The following is a 20,100-nucleotide window of genomic DNA, read 5'->3' on the forward strand; positions in this document are numbered from 1 at the left end:
AAGTCATGTAAATAAGAGTAATTATCTTTTTTAGAATAGTCTTAATTGTTTTTTATCCTTTATTAACAATATCAAGATATGTTTTTGTATTTTTAGTCTCCTGTAATTCAATTTTATGAATGGATGTGCACTGAACTCTTAAATATTTGTATTTTATGTTTTGTCATTTTGTGTACATATGATACATGAATAAACTATAAAACTGCAGTGAACATAATTTATTATGGCACATTAAAAAAAATATATCAGATAACTGTTGTGAGTCACAATTGTTCAATTACTAACTAAGATATAATATGTGCTTTATTTAGCTTGCAACTCCGAGCATATTCATTTTATCTGAAGTAACATATCCGAACGTATTTGTACCTTAAATGGTTTTGAAATGAACTGTTCCCATTTATATCAGTATATAAATATAGAACACGGTTTTCTGTAATATAGAGACGAAGCACATGCGACCATAATTGCCATTCGTTATTCGCAAATAGTTGCGTCAGGTCCGTCACCCTTGGTAGTGACTGTAGGCCAAATTGAAACTTCCTCGACGTTTGGTTCGATTGTCCAATTAAACATTTTAAAATACAACTATTATAAATTATAATAAGCACTTTTGTCATTTGTGTTTATTAAATTTTTAATAAAATAACTAATACAACTAAAAAGAACATGTCGTTCTTATAGTCTGCAAAGCATTGAATATACATCAACCTTTGGGCGACACGAAAACACGGAAAGTACGCTTATTGCGAAAATATTTTTTTGAGGGAATTTCGGAATCTTTAAAGTTGAACACAATTAACTTTTCTGTTAAAAAATATTATGTTCTTTACATTTATGAATTCTTATCTAAAACATATACCTATGACAAGAAAATTATTGATAAAAATTTAAATGTATCCCAAAGGTTGTTTTCAAAATATACACACTTTTTTGAAATTCATGATTTTTCCTTAAATGGTATTCCTGCTGATTAGTGCTTAATGACTGAACCTTTTTTAAAGCGTTCAAAATCGTTTGCAAAATTGTTTTATTATTTTAAAAAATAAATTGATAGAAAAAAACACGATTACTTTTGGGCGACACAACATATATCCTATGGGCGACACGAGTCTCCCAAAGGTTGCATCAAAGTTACCCAAAGGTTGGATTGGTCTAAATATATATATATATATATATATATATATATATATATATATATATATATATATATATATATATATATATATACACGTATATATGAATTGCTGACCAGTGTCGCCGTGGTATAGAATTGCTAAGTATTCCTTTGATAACTACATAACAATGAGTAACACTGTTTTCTTATATTTCAGTTCGGCCATCTCATAGTTTATCAAAAAAACACACTAAGGAAATGTAATGTAATGCAATATGCAAAGTGCAATATGTACAAAAGACGAAGGTGTATATATATATGACTTTCTTTCTGCTTCAAAAACAACATCAACAACACAAAAATATTCTAACAAAGAAATACCATAATGTTGATATAAGTTTACTGACTTATTATCAAACGTTGCTAAAAAGTCACCGACAGAACCATCATATACATAGGTACAATTATTATGCCACATATAAAACATGTCTTCTTCTGAAGAACTGAGTGGGTCAGATGAATTATTTGTCAACAATGCGATATTAATTAAAGCTTGAATACACTGACACTAATGAATTGTTGTCTTATTACGATTTTTAAAAAAAAAGTAGTAGGGGTTTTCGGAAATTCCTTAGCCCTGCTTCAAAAAACGTGTATGCTTACTTCTCATGTTTTTTCCTATCGCTGCATTTTGCACTTGTTTGCCTTCTTGCTTTAAATCGCTTACATTTGTTTATAATGCAAGAAACTGAAACGTTATATTCAGGTTATGGTAAAGACTAGGCCTCAATTTGGCATGAATTATTTAGCGTGTCTTAATATGTTTTTAAAAAGGTTTAGTTTTGTGGGCTTTTGGAAATACCTTAGCTTAGCCAGGCTTCAAAAATGTGTATGCTTACTTCTCATGTTTTGATCTTTTGCTTTATTTTTATCTTTTTTGTCTTCTTGTTTTTCATTGCTTACATTTGTATGTAATACAAGAAACTGATGGATGTGTGATAACTGGGCAGAGTATAAGGAGACTGTCGTTATAATCAGGTTATGTTAAAGACCAGGCGCCAAATTTGCAAGAATTCTTAAGCGTAACTCACCTAGTATGTTATTCAATTTAGCAAAATTACGTACTTAAATATGATTTTCCAAAACCAAAAAAGTTTCTCTTATTTATCTTATCGATGTTCCCTTTAAAAGCATCACAATTCTCTAATAGTGTGTTGAGTTTGATCCTGTTTTAAGGGACATAAACATTCGAGGTAATGGGACCGGTTAGCCCGTACGTGCGAACAAGCTTGCATTGATATACATAAAAGTCTGTCAAAGTTGGCATGCAATTTAACTACTAAGAACATGGTGAATTGGTTAAACTACGTCTTGCTTTCTATATGATTTTCATGTAAACACTAATGCCATTCATAGAGATATCTTACAATAAAAGATTTCTTTCGTACATGGCGATATTGTTCATTTGAACTGAAATCTCGTATTATGTTTTATTTAAATTGTCAACAATTAACGTCATTTGGGTCATAATTCGTACAGCATCTTGTTAAAGATTTTCAACTTAATGAGCATTTTGTTTGTCCGGTTAGTGCAGTGGTTACCACACTCGCTTCTCACTTAGGCGACCCAGGTTCGATTCCCGGCCTGAGTGCAAATGAGTTTGGTTTGTGGTCACCAAGCCGGACAAGTGGGTTTCCTCCGAAAACTGCGGTTACCCCTACAACACAAGACCACACTCTCGCTTGAAATCGTGCCAATGAGAGTGATTAATATAAAGTTGTAACAAATTGTTTCATAATCGTTGTAAAATATATAAGTTTAAACAATGAATATTTTCTAATTTTGACAGCGATTATTGTTAATACCCAAACTGTAAAGACTATATAAATAGATATATTCACATGCAGATATTTATAATACCATTTTCTTTCTTACTTTTGTAGTTTTCGTGTATGAAAAATGTAAGTTTTCTGTAAGATCAACTTAGTAAAATATCGTTGATCTACGAACTAAATTTAACATGGTAACCCAATCACTAAGATATATTTTTGCATGAGCAATATCCGGGAACCTCAAATGCTTCAAACAAAAGGTCATTTGTTTGATAGTCGAGCGTCAGCAGATGCAGCATCACAGGTTCGCTAATGCAAACTCCACCACAATTCCCACCTCCCCTGAAACAGACACTCTCATATATAATATACGGATTCTATAAGATCAAATGTGTAAACATCTATAGGCTGATTTAAATCACTCAATAATCTGCGTCTTTGGTTGAAAAGAGTTTTTATACACGAGGAACACACAATCGTTTATATAAACCCTTAAATATGTTTCACTTACAAGCACTTTCCGTGTGGTATCCACTGATAGTAAGGAGGCATATGTATTAAACGTCTCATAACGCCATCTACATTTCGAAGCGTCGTGTTTTTATGGAAGTAAAACATCCTGGAAAAAACAATAATTTGGACGGATTATGCTTAAGACCTTGGTGGTGAAAAAAACTGTGTACGAACCATAATGACTATATAATTGTATAATTATATATAATTGTATAATTATAACTCAAATGTTTTTTTTTCTTCGGTATGGCATCGCAATTAATTCAACTTCTTCACTGATATAAATATAATATCTTTTCATAATAAATGATGGCGAATGTTACTCATGACTTCTGTTAAAAAAACCCTATATATTTACCAATTTATTCCTTGCTATAATTTTCAATTGAAGTACGTAGAAGACACGCATACTAATATTTTCGGTGTATCACATATTAGTGAGTAATAACTCCATACAACTCATCAAATGACATGGTGATACTTTCATTAGTAGACTGATTTGACTTACATCATACTTAAGGGTGTTTAATTTGAGTACAAAGTTTGAATGCATAATGACTGAACGTAATGTAATGCTCACGTTGGGCAACAAGAATCGCCGTCTCCCTGTATTATATCCCGGACCTCCTTGTCCACAATATCCGCTGATTCAGACCGCAATATGTCGTGTTGATTAGCCTTCCACCTGCGTCTGGCTATCCATAGTTGCCGTCGTATTTGGAATATGTTTCTGTACAAGTTATTTTGTCTTCGAGTGCTAAAAATAGTAACATACAATGCAGGAACAATTTTCATGTGACATTATTAATTTTAGTAAATACTGTGTGGTAAATGAGCAGTTAAAATGAGTATGAGGGTGCGAATTTTATTTCTTGTATATACTTCCTTCCAAAGGTACCCCTTTCTTTCAGAATGTATGCCTTTGAATTCGACTGTTCGTATAATGCGGAGGACTATACTACTCAACATTGATTAGGACCTCGGCGTCACAACTTGAATACAATTGCATGTTAGCACATTTAAGTAAAATACTGCATGTATTGCATTGGAACTTCAAGAGTTCAAACATATTATTTTGTAAATATTCCAAATTATGGCCCTTTATTATCGGCTAAAAATATATCAGCTAAGTTTATACCTTTTTAGGGCTACCAAATATCCAACCTGTCAGCTAATTATCTTGCATGTAATACAAATGATGGCCATTTATTATCCAAGTTAGGAATTCTGGTTACAAGCTGTGAAATCGTTGAGCGCTCTGTCTTTGTGACAGCTCTTGTTGTGTATGCTTTGGCTAGGGCTTGTTGATTGAAACCCTTATATTGAGATTTAGCATTACGTAAATTGCAAAGTTTGCGTGTTTTGTGTTCTGTTACAGATAAATTAACCAACGAGCATGCTTTGTGAAACGTTTTTCATACATAGCAAGAATTTGTATTCTTGCAACGAATTTCGAGCGTATAATCGCGATTGAATCCAAAGTCATCAATTTTTATCGGTTATTTTTAATATTAAAACGAATTGTTCATGTACCTGCCGAAACATGCACTATTATAACGCCAAGCTTATACGAAATTATTTTGATAAGGACCAGGATATTGACCAAAACCATGTAAATTATCCGAATAGGTATGGCGAGCTGGAACAAGGGGCGATATCTGAAAGCAGTTTAATTGTTACGATTTTCGTAAATCGATCGTAAGCTTTTCGTAGGCGTTTTATCTGCTACCTGAAAACTTAAGTTAAGATTACATCGTAGACTATCATATAAACTAAAGTGATGCAAGGGTAGCTTTAGCGTCATCATGTGGTTATTTTCGATGAAAAAGTTGTACCATTCGTAAAGAATTTCAGCATTTTAAATTTAAGATAACATCATTAACAACGACGAATTAACAGTGAAGAACCGACATAGATCGAATTCGTTTTCTGGGTAGAAACAGGCAGTTCTTTGGTACATGTTTTACTCTTTGCCTGTATTGAAATATCGCAAGTAGCTTATTGGCAAGTGAAAGGATGCACACACTTATAGAAAGAAATCACACTTTATATTGTATATGTTACGAGTATTATTAGTTACACTGTTAGTAGCTGGGGGGTATGTGATATACACCCCAGTGGTTTCATACCATGCGAGAGCGAATTATTATATATTTATGTATAATAATAAGATAAGATTATATTAAGATATACTGGCTGAGTTTGTAAATCCGAACAGTTTTGACAGTTTTTTAACAATATCTTTGCGAATTTTGGTTCTAGTAACTTCAAACTTGGCATTAATAATGTTTGGTTCAAACCTCAGCCTCTGCTGAAGTACACATTCACAAAATATTTTGATTCATTAACGCAAAACGTTCATTTCAAGCACAGTAAATCACCATTCACTCGGTGAAATGGAGTATGTAAATCCCGATCGCTTTTAAAATTAAATCAGTAATGTATTTGTTATGAAAATATTCAGTGACTTTTGAATTATAATTGTCTCAAAATTATATTTTAAGAAATACAAAACGTTTATGTAATCAAGTTTATTTGGAATAAATGCAATAACAATGTAAATATAGTAATAACATTGTTTGACAGCATTTATATCTTCTCAGTAAGTTTACATTAAATAATAACTGTACAAGAAAGATGTATCACAGTCAATAAATGTAATAATAAGAAAAACACCAACAGTTAACTGTTTTTAACACTTATTTTTTTAACAGTTTCTTGAAGGTAACTTCTCAGCACATTTGCAGATTTCTTGTTACATCGAAGCGTCTCTTCTGAATTTAATTTTAACCTTTTCCGAGAGATTCGTCACTTGATGTGCTTGTAAACCGTTTTTCAGTCGCCATTTTGTAACCATTGACTTATGTAAACAGTCGGTTACACACAACAGATTGCTTGAATAAAATGGATATTCAAAAACGTGCATGAGTTAGCTCCCCTACAGTGAAAAGATAAGCCGAGAGAAAAGTTACAAATTTTTTCGGCTGCCATTTTGTTAAGTCTTTTGTGGAGTATGAACGTTACAGGGGTGGTATGAAACATACTGGATATTACAGGGGGGGGGGGGGTATGGATTATTCACGTCGTGCACGTGACTGCTCTAGGCCAATCTGATAGCGTCATTCATGTAGGAGGTGAGATATTATCGTATACTTGACTTGTTTATATTATTGCAATTTACAATCATTTAATGCATGTAAGACAATGCCATTTTGTAGTTTCGTTAAGCGTCAGCGTGTGCCTATGTTTTGAGCTCCGTCAGCAGAATAAAAACACCAGGTTTTGTAAGCTAAATTAAAACTTATGAGAAAAACTACAGAAACAAGCTCAGTAAGCAAAAGTTTAAACATAAACCCCGTTTAATGACAAAGGGTATACGCCAAAAACATAGACACAAAAACAAAAAAATCACAAACAAGAAATACTGAACAACAGCACAAAACACAACAAACAGCACAGTGCATAATTTATATACTATATAAAAGAACTAGGTATGTTTATCAAGGATAGTTAGGTACCGGCTTGGAACGGTCAGTACAATGTAAATTTACTGGGGGTTTAAACCAGTTTACGTGCACAAACCTCACTCTTATCCCAACAATCCTGAATAAAGAAAAAACGTAAAAAGTAAATCCTATCAAAGTTTGCATTAACTTGAGGAAACTTAATAATAAATGATAATAAACGTTAAAACGAATTATCTTTGATTAGTGTACGAAGACAACGTTATTAAATATATTTTGCAGTTTTTTATTTTTTTTATACTTCTTATTATAAATAAGACTTATTACTATTCAGTTCCTGTGGTTGAACATCATTTATGCTAAAGCATTGCCCCTCATACTGGTTAAATTTGTATTCCTTTTTCGTAATGACTGTGTGTACATGAATAGGTAAATGTAGCTAGGTTTCACGAGCTAAAAGTTGACGCTTTACAAAATAACACACAGTAGGCTTAACTTTTGTAAACAAACATCAGATAGTTTTGAAGATTAGGTTTTTGACGTATTTCTATTAAACATTTTTTTTCTGGCAAGAACGAATAAGAATATCGTGTAACCTAGGGGCGATTTTGAGTCTCGTCTAGTGGTGAATGCGCACGCACGCACTTTGAAATTTTGGGTCCTAATGAGGTCCAAACGTGACTACAAACAATTAACTTTTATTTACAATAAAATACAATTTAAAAGTGTTTAAAGTCTTTCTTTATTTTGCTGAAGTGTCAGGTAATTTCTATCTAACAAATAGTTGTAATTGACCTTTTTGTTTAAGGTTTTGAATAATTCTATCCTTTCTACTTACGTTTCGTTAATGTAATCTCCCTTTGTTTCACATTGCTCTTGACCTATTTCTTTTCGCAGATAAACATGTAGGACTGAAAGGATAACGCGATTTGTGTTGGGAGAAGAATAAGCTAAGTGAACATGATAATAACTTAATTTCGCCCAGATACCAAATTTGGGTCCAAAATCTTATATCGAGCCTCAAAATTAGAGCCCGGTATGACGCCCATTCTGATTAATGTGCCGTTATTAGATACTGTCTGCAATTCTCTGTTACCCGCTTGAATGCAAGAAACATGTTCTGTCTTCAACAAAGATATGCCTACACGGCTGTAAAAAGACTTCATTGCACGAAAAGACATTCCGAATTCCTCAAATTACGATCGTATTGTACTATTCCTTTCGAGTGGGTTGTTTTTCGGATACCACCTTATGTTTCTTGTATTTTTCTCGTAAAGCCATCATTAATGTGACCTTATCTAACGAAACCTTACGCTTTAATATATATTTAGAACATTTACAAAGGTATGTATTTATATTTATAACATATGCACTGTATGCAAGTTTCCATTAGTCGTGTCAAAACTGTAATGCTGTTCATTGACATAGTGTGCATATGAGAGATACATTTATAAGTTTCCTTTTCATTATAAATACGCCTTAAATATCATAAATATACGCATCACACTGAATTACTAATACACACTAATAAAAATAACATCAAAGACACTGTTGAGTACAAGTTTCAAATACTTATGCGATGAACAAATTACATTTCTCAGTTATAGAGCATGGTTCTTTCCTTCTTTTTTCGTTCGTTGTAACATTTTGAAAAAAACATCCTCAAGCCCTCGCCCCAACTTTCTCCCGACCGACTGCCTTATGAATATATTACCCTTAAATTTGTACAGATTTTGTTAAACACTTACAACAATTCCACTTACTTAAGTTCCACAGCCCTTCTATCACGAATGCCACCTCCAGTCTCAGACTCTCTAACACTAATAGCTTCAATATTTTTAACCTTTAGTAACTCAAAACAAAACTGCGCCACAGGCAAGGCTGGAAAAATTATCATCCATGTCGTGAACATTTTCATAGACATTTTATCTGCTAGAAGACTGAACTGCTATTCGCGTTCCTTTTAAACTTGGGTAATATCCTGTTAGTGAAAAAAGATAAAAAACCGGAATGTATCTCGAAGCGGTTTGGCTAACACCTTTATCTTATTTTTGTTTTTATCATTTTTAAAACAGCCTACTGAGCCAATAGCACGTTCAACATAGTTATGTAATCGAAACAGCTTTTACGTTGTTATGTTTCATCATTATGTCTTCATATTCCTTTAACATCAGAAAATAAAAGAGCCCGAAATGAGGGGAGTCCTTTTATGTCCTATCAAACGTTAAATATGTTATACTGTCCCCTTTTTTGGGTGTAATTATTTGTTGGCCAATGACCATCGATTATAAATCAAATACATTTAAGCATACTCCACTATTGTCGTACAAAACAATACACAGTGAAATTCACGACAAGGAAAGGGGATTCTTTTCTAAAAACAAACTAGGCGGGAGAGATTGTCCGAGACTAAAGTAATTATGCAAAACTATGTTTATTAAATTTAATTATCATTCAAGCAAAATATTGTATATTGACAAATATACAAATATCAGAATATTTAAAAATAGAGATATTTATGTAAACGAAATATACTGATACATATTCAATTTGTATATATGCGGTTTTCCTAAAAAATGTACGACGGCCTATTTTCAAAGGGCCATACAATATTACTAAACTTTTCCACTGGAACAAATGTCGAATAGTTTTCAGAGAATGATGATATATTGAGGTCTTAAAGCCTACTTTTCTAAATCTCTAAGGTCTAAATATGACATAAATATGAGTAAGAAGCCGTAAACACTTAATTGTTTTCCATGAATAATTACTTCGTGTATGTTACTTTTTATTGAATTATTATTATTTCACTAAAAACCATTGCTATTTATATGCCTAAAAGTATGAACTGTTGTTCAAGAAATTAGCAAAGCCCCGACATTCCAGGCGCGCTAGTCAATTTGGATTTGCTCTAAGCTGTCAGCTAATTTGGGACATTTCACCAAATCTGGACATAAATTCGTTTCGGGTCATTTTCAGTCGAGTTTGGGGGGCGTTTTAGCATTTGAGTATATACAGAGTATATACAGAGGCATTTCACAGACTCGGATTTAAACTACCCATAGATTGAAGAACTTCGCGTACGATTCGCCCTAAAGGCCTTTTGTCCACTTTCGGGTTTCACATTTATCTAAAGGAAAAAAAAATAACAATTGAAACTGTTTTCTTCCTTATAAAAAACAGAAATAACTAAAAACGAAAATTTGAAGAGAAAAAATGTTTTATGAAAATTAAACACGATGGTAAAGCGTTTGTCTGTGTCTCTCCTATCCAGCGTTTGTAACGTTTAAATAATCATACTTTCGATTAGTGTACTTTTTAAAGAGTCCGCTTGTGATGAGCGAAGTATACCTGTCACTAAGGCGGTTCTTCGTGAGTGCATGCGTGCGGGCGTCCGTTCGTTCGGACTGAAAATGTCTGGCCTGTATCTTGATCATGCACTAAAGGATAATCCAAACATGCCACACCACAAACCGCAAATGACTCAGGTCTGTACCTCAACGATAAAGGTCCAACTTAGAGGTAAAAGGTTGAAATGATCCTATTCTGGGCTGTATCTTGACCATTAATGATAGTTTTTTTCAAAGAACTTGCCATAAAGATTTACCATTAAGCACAAGACCCAGGTCTGTACCTCAAATTCAAGGTCAAGGTTAGAAGGCAAAAGTTGAAATGATCCTTGTCCGGGCTGTACCTTGTTCATGTTTTATAGGAGTTTCAAATAAACTTGTCACGATAAGGCACTATGGTGAGGTGTTGTGGCGCACACACGACCCAGGTCTGTATCTCAAAGGCCAAGGTCAAGGTTAAAGGTCAAAGAATGACATGATACTTGTCCGGGCTGCACGTCAAAGACAAACGTCTACACTAAAGGTCAAAGGTTGAAAGGATTTTTGTCCGGTCTGTATCTTGACAATGCATGAAGAGATGGCGTGTCGCAACAAGACCCAGGTCTGTACCTCACATATAGGTCGTCCTTACCATGCAGTATAGGATTTGGCAAATAAAACTTGCCATGAAGACCCACCATGCTGAGGCGTAGTGTAGAGCGTTTAATGTATTGTTCAACTCAATGTTATTCTGTATTGCAATTGCATGTATGAAAGAGCATTATGTCTGTGCCAAAGACGCTTTCGACTGGCTCGGCATCTCGTCATTTGTTGTTTGTTTTAACTTGTAAACATCGATGTGACCTGTTTTTTCGGTGAAATGATTTTTTGGCACGCACTAGTCGCAATACATGAAATTCAAATGTCATTGAGAGGTTTCGCTACCAGTGCCTCTGTGGGCAGTCTCGAGTAGATTACCTCAACTAGTTCAACCAAAAAGGGAGTTATCGAGTACATAAGCACTTTGGTTGTGGCACCAATTAAACCCTATTTTGTGATAAGGAACTCACTGGGAACACATTGACCAAGTTATCCAGGGCAAAGTACTACTTTGTTTCGTCGAACGTACCAATATATAACGTCGTTCACCACAAGAGCTAGGTCCTAACACTATCCAGAGTCTTACCTAAATGATCATTGAACATTTAAAAAAGCACTGAAAGCCATATTCATGGCGAGAGCAACGGCTCGAACAAGTTTTATAAAGGGTCATCCAAATTTCAGAAGTTACCATATATTAGTGAAAATGTTGGCCGTGCAACCGTAGTTTGAAGGCTAGAATATTTGTGGCAGATGGTCACGCAAGACATATTTTTGTATTTCAAAAGTTTGCCACTGGTTTTTGTCATGAAGTTTTATTTCATTGTCTTGGCAAACAGAGATTACAATTACTCTAAAATTATCCATGTTAAGTTTAATTGAAAAAAAGTGATCTAAATGAGGAATCGTCTAAAGCGTAACACGACGGATAAACAACATACATCCAGCTAAGGCTATTTCCCAGGTTAGAGGTGCCAAACGTAATTTAAATTTGCATGTGTATTGTTAGCTTATGGAGACAGGGACGAGGGCATGTCCCAAGTTCTCTCAACTTTCGACACCTTCTATCAAATCTTGGAACAGCCGCTAGACAAGTATATTGAATATTAAAATAAAATCTTTTATTATCGATAAAGCGAAAACAGCTCATTTTTTAATTTTAAAGAATGTAAATTTATACGGATAAACAGCTTTAGTACAACTTTATCCCCCCTCCCCATGTACGTTTGAATTCTACACGGCCTTAGTTGGTCAGTGGTCTGTATAAGTATTGTGAGTTTCCTCTGGCAATCTGTCACTCCCACTTCCAGTGGCGTAAACCCTGAGATTGCTTTCGACTGTTGTTTATGTCGGTTCTGGTTTTGGTCTGTCTCTCCTAATATTCTTAAATACTCACAGTTTAACTCTGTGCCGTATCCCATGATAATGTCACCCAATCGTAGTTGGCTGTGTGTTTTGAAGTTTTTGGAGTTATGCACAAATTCAAATGTGTCACATACTAACTTAGGACACATTTAATTAATAATTCGTTCTTCTTTTAAGCGTCCATTTATGTTAATTTACGTAAAAGGATGATTTGAATGATAAGCTTAATTTGACACATTTAAATGTTAATGGAGACTGTTATTGAGGAATATCATTAATTATCATAAATAAATTATATTTGTTTATGTTATTCGATGAAATATTATTTGTTTTTTCCCAATTACACTGATGTTACAGACTTTGGTTAACGTATTGCTTCGTGAAAGTAACGCAGCGTTCCAATGTTCCGGGTTCACAATTCTATATGCTCCTCCCCATCCCCTTCTCCCATAAGTGGAGGAATACAACCAGATGATATTGTAATGTAGTTGGCTTTAAATATTTGCCAATAAGTTGATGTAAATGTTAAATCTAGCGGTTATTTTAACATATTGGCTGTGTTTTTGTCAGCAGTAACTTTCATAGGCCGCGAAATTACACCCCTCTACTTGCAATAAACGTTGTGTTTTTACGCAGTTCAATTGGAAATAATAGCTCATGGTCATAGTTTAATGTACTGATGTTAACTTTTCTTTCTTTTGTCATTCCAATAAGTAATTCCCCGTTGTTATTTGAAACACGGAAGAAAAAAAAACGTTTGTTAAGGGGCACCTTCTCATACTTGAAATACTAGTTTACATAATCTAACCGGGCTTATGTTTAAACGTTTTACTACCGAGCTTGTTTCTGTAGTTTTTCACATGTGTATGGATCTTTACAGCAGTTTTGTAGGTGCCGTGTGGAAACTGTAAAAAGTCGCCTAGCACTTACATTTAATGTTGTCATAATTTCCAGTTTTACAGAGACTGAGAACGGTAGTCCTTAGTTTACATAATCTTACCGGGTTTATGTTTTAACTTTTTGCTACCGAGCTTGTTTGTGTAGTTTTTCTCATAAGTATTTAAAGGTAAATTATATACCTTTATCATGTAAGGTTACATTGAACCATGTTTTTCGTTGGTAACGTCACGGATGATCACGCATATGGGGACGGAGGAAAAAACAGTAGGATTTTTATTTGGATTCCGTACGTTGCACTTCATTTGAGGTGGCGGATGACTATGATCTACGGTTTTTTCCGCACGCTTCCTGGTTGGATAAGATCGACGTTTTTGGGTTATCTGGGCTTCGAATGATGATAAAGATGCAAAAAGACAATTACAGCCTTTGAAAAAAAAAATCAGATATATCTTTGTGTACAACGTATTTAAAGCCTTTAAATTGCATTTCTTTACGCTATTCGGTTAAAGATAGTCTTCTTGTTGATAACAAAAAAACCCTGTTTAATTGATTGCAAAAAGGCTTCGATAAGTGCTTTATAGCAAATATGTTTTTGCTTTGATTTAATACAACCTGTTACAGTCTACGTGGGTCGTATTGAAGTTTAAGTAGCTATTTTGTTTGTTTTGTCGAGCTCAATGCGACCTAAGCAAGATTAGAATTCATCGGCATGTATAAAAAACTAAGCTTAATCTTAATGAATTATAGAGGGCCTTTCAAGCTCCTCCCACTCAAAATATTTGTACGCGTTACCATATTTTGAATGTACTTTTCATTTATAGTTTTTGCCCTTTCAAAACACGTTGTGCAATGTTTTTTTTACATTGTTTCAGAATCTATATTTAAATCTTACCTTTAAATGAAATAATACATTAACGATGTTAAAAGCGTTTAGTATTATTCAATAATTATCTTATTTTGTAATATACACTAGTTTAGTTTAAAGCTCGATTGATTTTCTTCTTGGTATTTGTTTTTAACTTACATACAAATCTAATTCTACAGTAAACCAGCAAACTGGAAAAATAATAGCAACAGCCGTTTGACACTTCCAGGGGCGGCTTAAGGAATTGAGGGGGCGTAACTTAGTGGCACAACATTTTGACATTCGCCCCTCGCTCACAACCGAAATTTAAATAGTTAAAAATGTCTACAGGTGGTTGGGGGCTTCTCACCCAAATTTTTGTTAACACTTGCTAGGCTGAAATGGTGCATTTAAAGCGTATCTTATTACTTTTCTCTGAAATAAAAAGTAGACGATTTTAGAAGGGAGGGGGTACCGGATTCGACCATTGGATCCGCTAGTGATTTCAAACACATGTTTAACGATTGTTCAACATTTTAAAAAAAGGCGATGATCAAACGTTTCGTATACTGCACTCGCAGCCTCATAAGATTTAAGTTAATATCTTCCAACTATAGCACACCACTCATTGGATGTCATCATACCATTACTTGACAACGCGATTGTATTGGAAATTAAACAATCTTCTTCTAAAATTTACCGCCATATAGACGCCGCCATTTCGTTTTTAATTAGCAAGAAAATATGGCGTAATATTATCACGTGGTATACACACACTATTTATTGGTACGATAAAAGGTGTTGAAATTAAGGTAAAGATCTCCAAAACCCGTGTAATCCCCGGTAAAGTCATTTTCACCGACCAACCATGATTTGTTTTATGTTTAAACATTCTGCTACTAAGCTTGTTTCTGTAGTTTTTCACATAAATAATTTATTAATGATTACGTTACCTAGTACTTATAATGGGAAAAGGGAACTTGACTAAGTAGTTTTTTAATAAACTAGTGATATTCGTTTTCAACTCAAAAACTTAAAATAAACGGTTAAACATGACACAATTGTACAAAATGAGTTAATCTCGTCACATGTTAAACATCAGACGATGCCATTTTCCTCGACGTTTTTATTATTTTCTTCCATAAAACTATTGAACGTATATATTTAGTTTGTTTTAGTTCAATCGTTATTATTGTGAGCAATATTTATCAACAAGGTTATTATCATTATATACTTTTTTGTATGACATGAAGCGGAAAACTCTACCTTTTCTCTCATTTTCATTGGCTCGATATGTCGGTTTACCTTTGTTTTTTATTTCTTGCTACAATTCAAAACTTTAAAATATATAGAGTGCTTCAAATACATAAGACACTTACATCTGAATACAAGCATGTTTAACTTAACTTTCAATGTCTAATTTTATTCAACCATTCCACGAATTTCATTTATTATATCGTCGTTACGCAACTATTTAAATATAATTTTGCATGAGCAATATCCGGGAACCTCAAATGCTTCAAACTTAAGAGCATTTCTCTGAGTGTCGAGCGTCAGCAGACGTAGCATATAATTATCTATCATGTGTTTCAGGTACGGATAGAAAAATCCGACCGTAGGGCACGCGCGTAAGCCGTTAACGAGGCTTGCTGAGTTACCGATCACGCAGCGTGCCCGAGGGTCGGATATAACCTTCTTAATTTATTACCTGACATTACTCAATCTTGAATATAATGAACATTATTGCCCTTTATTTTCCAACTTATGAATTCTTGTTAAGGTTTTGCATGTAAGCAAACATAATAAGACTAATATCTCAGCAACTACGTAATGTATTGCATTGAGACTTTTCACAACGATACTCAACCAAGCAACCTAGTTAATAAGTCAGTTAAAATAACTCCTTTTTGCTTATAATGCAAATTATGGTCTTTATATTTTGACTTAGGAATCCTGGTCTAGGTTTTCCATATAACTACATCAGTGTTTTTTTTTCCACTTAAATGGTGGCGCGGCTCTTTTATAGGGGACGTTGTTTTTGCAAAATAGGAAAAATACTAACATGGTACATGTATAGTATAAAATAATAGACGTTCAAAATGGGATTTCTCTAATCCCTAAACTTCTAAACAGGTTTGTCAAAACAGGGGAGTGGGTGGGGAGGTGACAGCACATATTAAAACTGTATTAAGCTAAGTATTGGATGCTTGAAATAGATTGTAAAAGGTTATATTCATATTTTACGATTTAATTGCAAAAGCAACTTCAATAAATCTTCAATAAAACAACAGGTTTTAATTCTTTGATTAAATTCGGTAAACAAAGCGTCAAATGAAACAGATGTCATTTTTGCATATATGAACTGTATACAAAAATGTTGGCTGATTCAAGTTCATGCGGTTATGTGTTGACAGTATGGAATGAAAAAAAAACACACCTTAAACTCATAATTGTTCGTTGGATATTTACTTTACGTGCAAGAAACTGATATGAAATAACATTTAAGGGTAATTTAGCGTGTTTTATTGACCATTTCTAGACAAAATATGCTTTAACCCAGAATCCTTATCTACACGATTGGCCGGAAATAGCGTCAATACAATTTGTACATGAAGGATTTGCCATATAGAATATCGTTAAAATCTGTCCACGTACAATATTTGACTAGGTTCATATAATGTTCAACTTGTTTCCAAATCTTTCATTCAACAAACCTATCGACATGACTGGTACTCTATTGCTTCATCAGAAATTAAAGAAACAGAAACAAAACCAAGCCCGGGAAGAGGATCAATATATTCTTTTTTGGATGGGGAATGTGGCCAAATTTTGGCCCTAATAAGGGCCAAAAAACACTGCACATTTAAGTCAATATCCCAGCAAATAGTTCATACATTGTAATGAAACTTTTGACAGTTGATCCAAACCAGCCAACCTACTAAATGTATTAAGTAAGTTAACTCTGTTTTGCAAATGCTTTAAATAATTGCCATAAAAGCTTAAAGCTGTGAAATCGTCTTTGTGACAGCTCTTGTTTTATTATTTGCTTTGGCCAAGGCTTATTGATTAAACCCCTTATATTTAGCGTTTATATTTAAAGTTTACGTGTTTTGTGTTCTGTCAGAGATATAAACCAAAGAACATGTGCTGTGAAACGTTCTTCACTGCTCGAATTTAAAATTGGAATTCTTTTGTAATTTCTCCTGTGTGTGTGTGTGTGGGTGGGTGGGTGGGCGGTTAAGATTAATTAATGTCAAGTTAAATCGCGGTAGAGTAAAAAGTGATCAGTGTTTGCAAACATGTTCTATTATAACGTTAAGCTTATCTTTATTTCCATTTTTTTCAATACGGAGCTATTCTGATAAGGACCAGGATATTTACCAAAATTATGTAAACTACCCGAGAAGGTATGGCGAGCCGGAACTAGGGGCAGTATTTGAAAGAAAAAAACGTTGATTTTTACAATTCTCTTAAATTGATCATTAGCCTGCCGTAGGCGTTTTTCCGCTTCCTGAAAACTTCGTTAAGTTATGGTTACATCGTAAACTCCCCCGTAAACTTAGGTGACGCAGGGATTGCCTGAGCGTCATCGTAAGGTTATGATCAATGAAAAAATGTACCATTCGTAAGGAACTTCAGCATTTTTTATTCAAAATATCTTAATAAACAACGACAAATTAATGACGACGAACCCTCAAAACTCGAATTCTATTTCTATGGTCCATATTTTACTCTTAGCTTATATTGAAATATCGCACGTTACTTATTGGGTAGTGAAAGAATGCATAAACGAATAGAAATAAACCACACTTATAGTACATATGTTACGAGAATAAATGTACACATACGTTGCTTAATATTATTGCAACATACAATCAATAAATATATGTAAGACAATGCGATTTTATTATTTTTTAAACGTCCTCGCGTGCCTAGGTTTTGATTTCCGTCAGCAGAATAAAAAACACACGGTTTTGGTAAGCTCAATTACAATGAATTGTCTTTGATTAGTGATAATTCTTGAAAGAAGACAACGTATTAATACATGTTTTGCAGTTTGAATTACTCTTATTAGAAATAAACATTTTTTGCTCAGTTCTTATGGTTGTAAATCATTAAAATTATTTAAAATGATGCATTGTCTATCATATAAGTAGAATTTGTATTTGTTTGTTTTTTAGAAATGACTGTGTGCACTTTATTTTATAAGTAGCTAGGATTCCTAAGCTAGGAAACATACTTTTGTATATTAGGTTTTTGGTGTATTTCTATCATAAAATAGTATTGTCCAGCGCAAACGAATAAGAACATACAGTATTACCATTTCACAAAATCGTGAAACTAGGGGTTGATTTTGAGCTTCGTCTAGTGGGGATGGTACACCCCTTGGAGTATAAAACTCAGAGCCCGACATTACACCAATGCTGCTAAATGTGCCGGGATCGGAGACTGTCTGCATTTTATATTATTAACTTGAATGCACAAAAGTCGTCTAGAGTCATAAATAGTTTATGGTCCATGCTTTTCCCTTCTAACGAAAGCCTTTTTTCTATATGGAGAGACACTTTTTTCAATCATCATGATTTCGCTCGAATTACTACTAGTTTATTATCACTGATTTTGGTTTTTCTGTTGATACATTTATATACTTACAGAAGTGCATGCGTTTGGAATGGCCGTTGTTTGGAAGTAGCAGCTATCTTGATACCCCATTTCTTCGCCTATGTCATTCAACGTAACAGAATAAATTGTACGTTTTCATGCGGCACGTATGTGCTTTTATGTGAGACATTTTGCTTAAAAGAAGATACACGATCGAGTTTTGGCGATGCACGGACGCTGTTTGCATGTGTGAATTTAGCCAAAGTCACTGAAGCAGTTACTTGGTTGGTACTCCGATTTTAAATAGCGGTATAAACACCCAGTTTGAGACCATCAAAAGCCGTTTAACCCAGAATCATGAAGTCCTTTTACTCTCGCAGGCTCAACAGTTTGACATTCATAGTTTCAGTTTATATGCCTTCAATTTCACAACAGATGACCAGTCGGTCCATTTCTTTTTACCTCTTCACTGGATCTTTGAACAGCATTCATTTTCGTACTAATACAATGCAATTTCATAGATTTCCATTTGATATTCGAATAAATTTCCCTACTAAAGTCGATTTTTGAATGCTCACCTCGTCCGTCAGTATGTTTAAAAAGTGTATGTAAATTTGGCTCCTTTTCCCGTTTATCCATCTTTGAATAAATAATACGTGCGGGGAACAGTCACTATGCGCAGCGAAGACCAGCCTACACGGTGGTAAAATGATATCACTGCACGATATGACACACCGCATTGTTGGGGTTACGATCGAATTATACGATTCCTTGCGATCGGGTTGGTATTCGGATAACTCTTTTATTTTTCTCTTAATTTTCCCTTAAAGATATCGTAAATGTGACTCTTACGAAATCTTACTTTTACAAGATATATTAATAACATATACACAGGTTTGTATTTAAATCGGACCTCCTCGGCTGTTTCCATCGAATACAACCTCGGTTGTATATGGACGGTTTACAATGTTAGAATTCTTTACGTTTCACTACGCTACAAGTAGATCGTGTCGTAATTTCAATATAGCGGTTAAACCAAAGGACTTTTTTCTTGGGATTCTTAACTATTTACGCAATAACACACTTTATAGACAATCAATTTGAAGTAAGTAATACAAAATACAAGTTAAAACACTACAATTAATTAATACTATTATTTGAAATTGTACCAGCTATTTTCACTGATGTACCGGCATACATCAGGCCCCAATTTCTCGAAACTTCTTAAGCTTAACAGGCTTAAGTAGCTTATTTCAATTAGCCAAAATACATACTTAAATTGAATTTTGATAAATGAAAAATGGTTTATTGTGATAATCATATTGATAATTCCTATCTAAAACATAAATTTTTTTTAAAGAAGTTAATATTATGCAATTTATTGAACACCAAAAATAGTGAGCTTAGCTTAATCCTGTTATAAGGGACTTAAGAAGTTTCGAGAAATTTGATTGAAAATGGCCGAGGAGTTCCGATTGGTTTGTATAATCAGTAATAACACATAAACACATTTATGAAAATTATCCTTAGTCGT

The 20,100-nt window shown here is 33.8% G+C and overlaps 1 protein-coding gene across 1 annotated transcript; it reads right to left on the bottom strand.

The window, feature by feature from the left end:
• Positions 1-1,278: 1,278 nt before the first annotated feature.
• Positions 1,279-8,835, bottom strand: LOC128206784 (uncharacterized). The gene is made up of 4 exons (XM_052909481.1): positions 8,690-8,835; positions 4,043-4,219; positions 3,461-3,568; positions 1,279-3,291 (listed from the first exon to the last, which is right to left on the bottom strand). The coding sequence occupies exons 1-4, from the start codon at positions 8,821-8,823 to the stop codon at positions 3,153-3,155; spliced, it is 558 nt and encodes a 185-aa protein (XP_052765441.1). The 5' UTR covers positions 8,824-8,835; the 3' UTR covers positions 1,279-3,152.
• Positions 8,836-20,100: the final 11,265 nt, after the last annotated feature.

Source organism: Mya arenaria, chromosome 10 (assembly GCF_026914265.1).
Source record: "Mya arenaria isolate MELC-2E11 chromosome 10, ASM2691426v1".
In the NCBI taxonomy this organism is placed as follows: Eukaryota; Metazoa; Mollusca; class Bivalvia; order Myida; family Myidae; genus Mya; species Mya arenaria.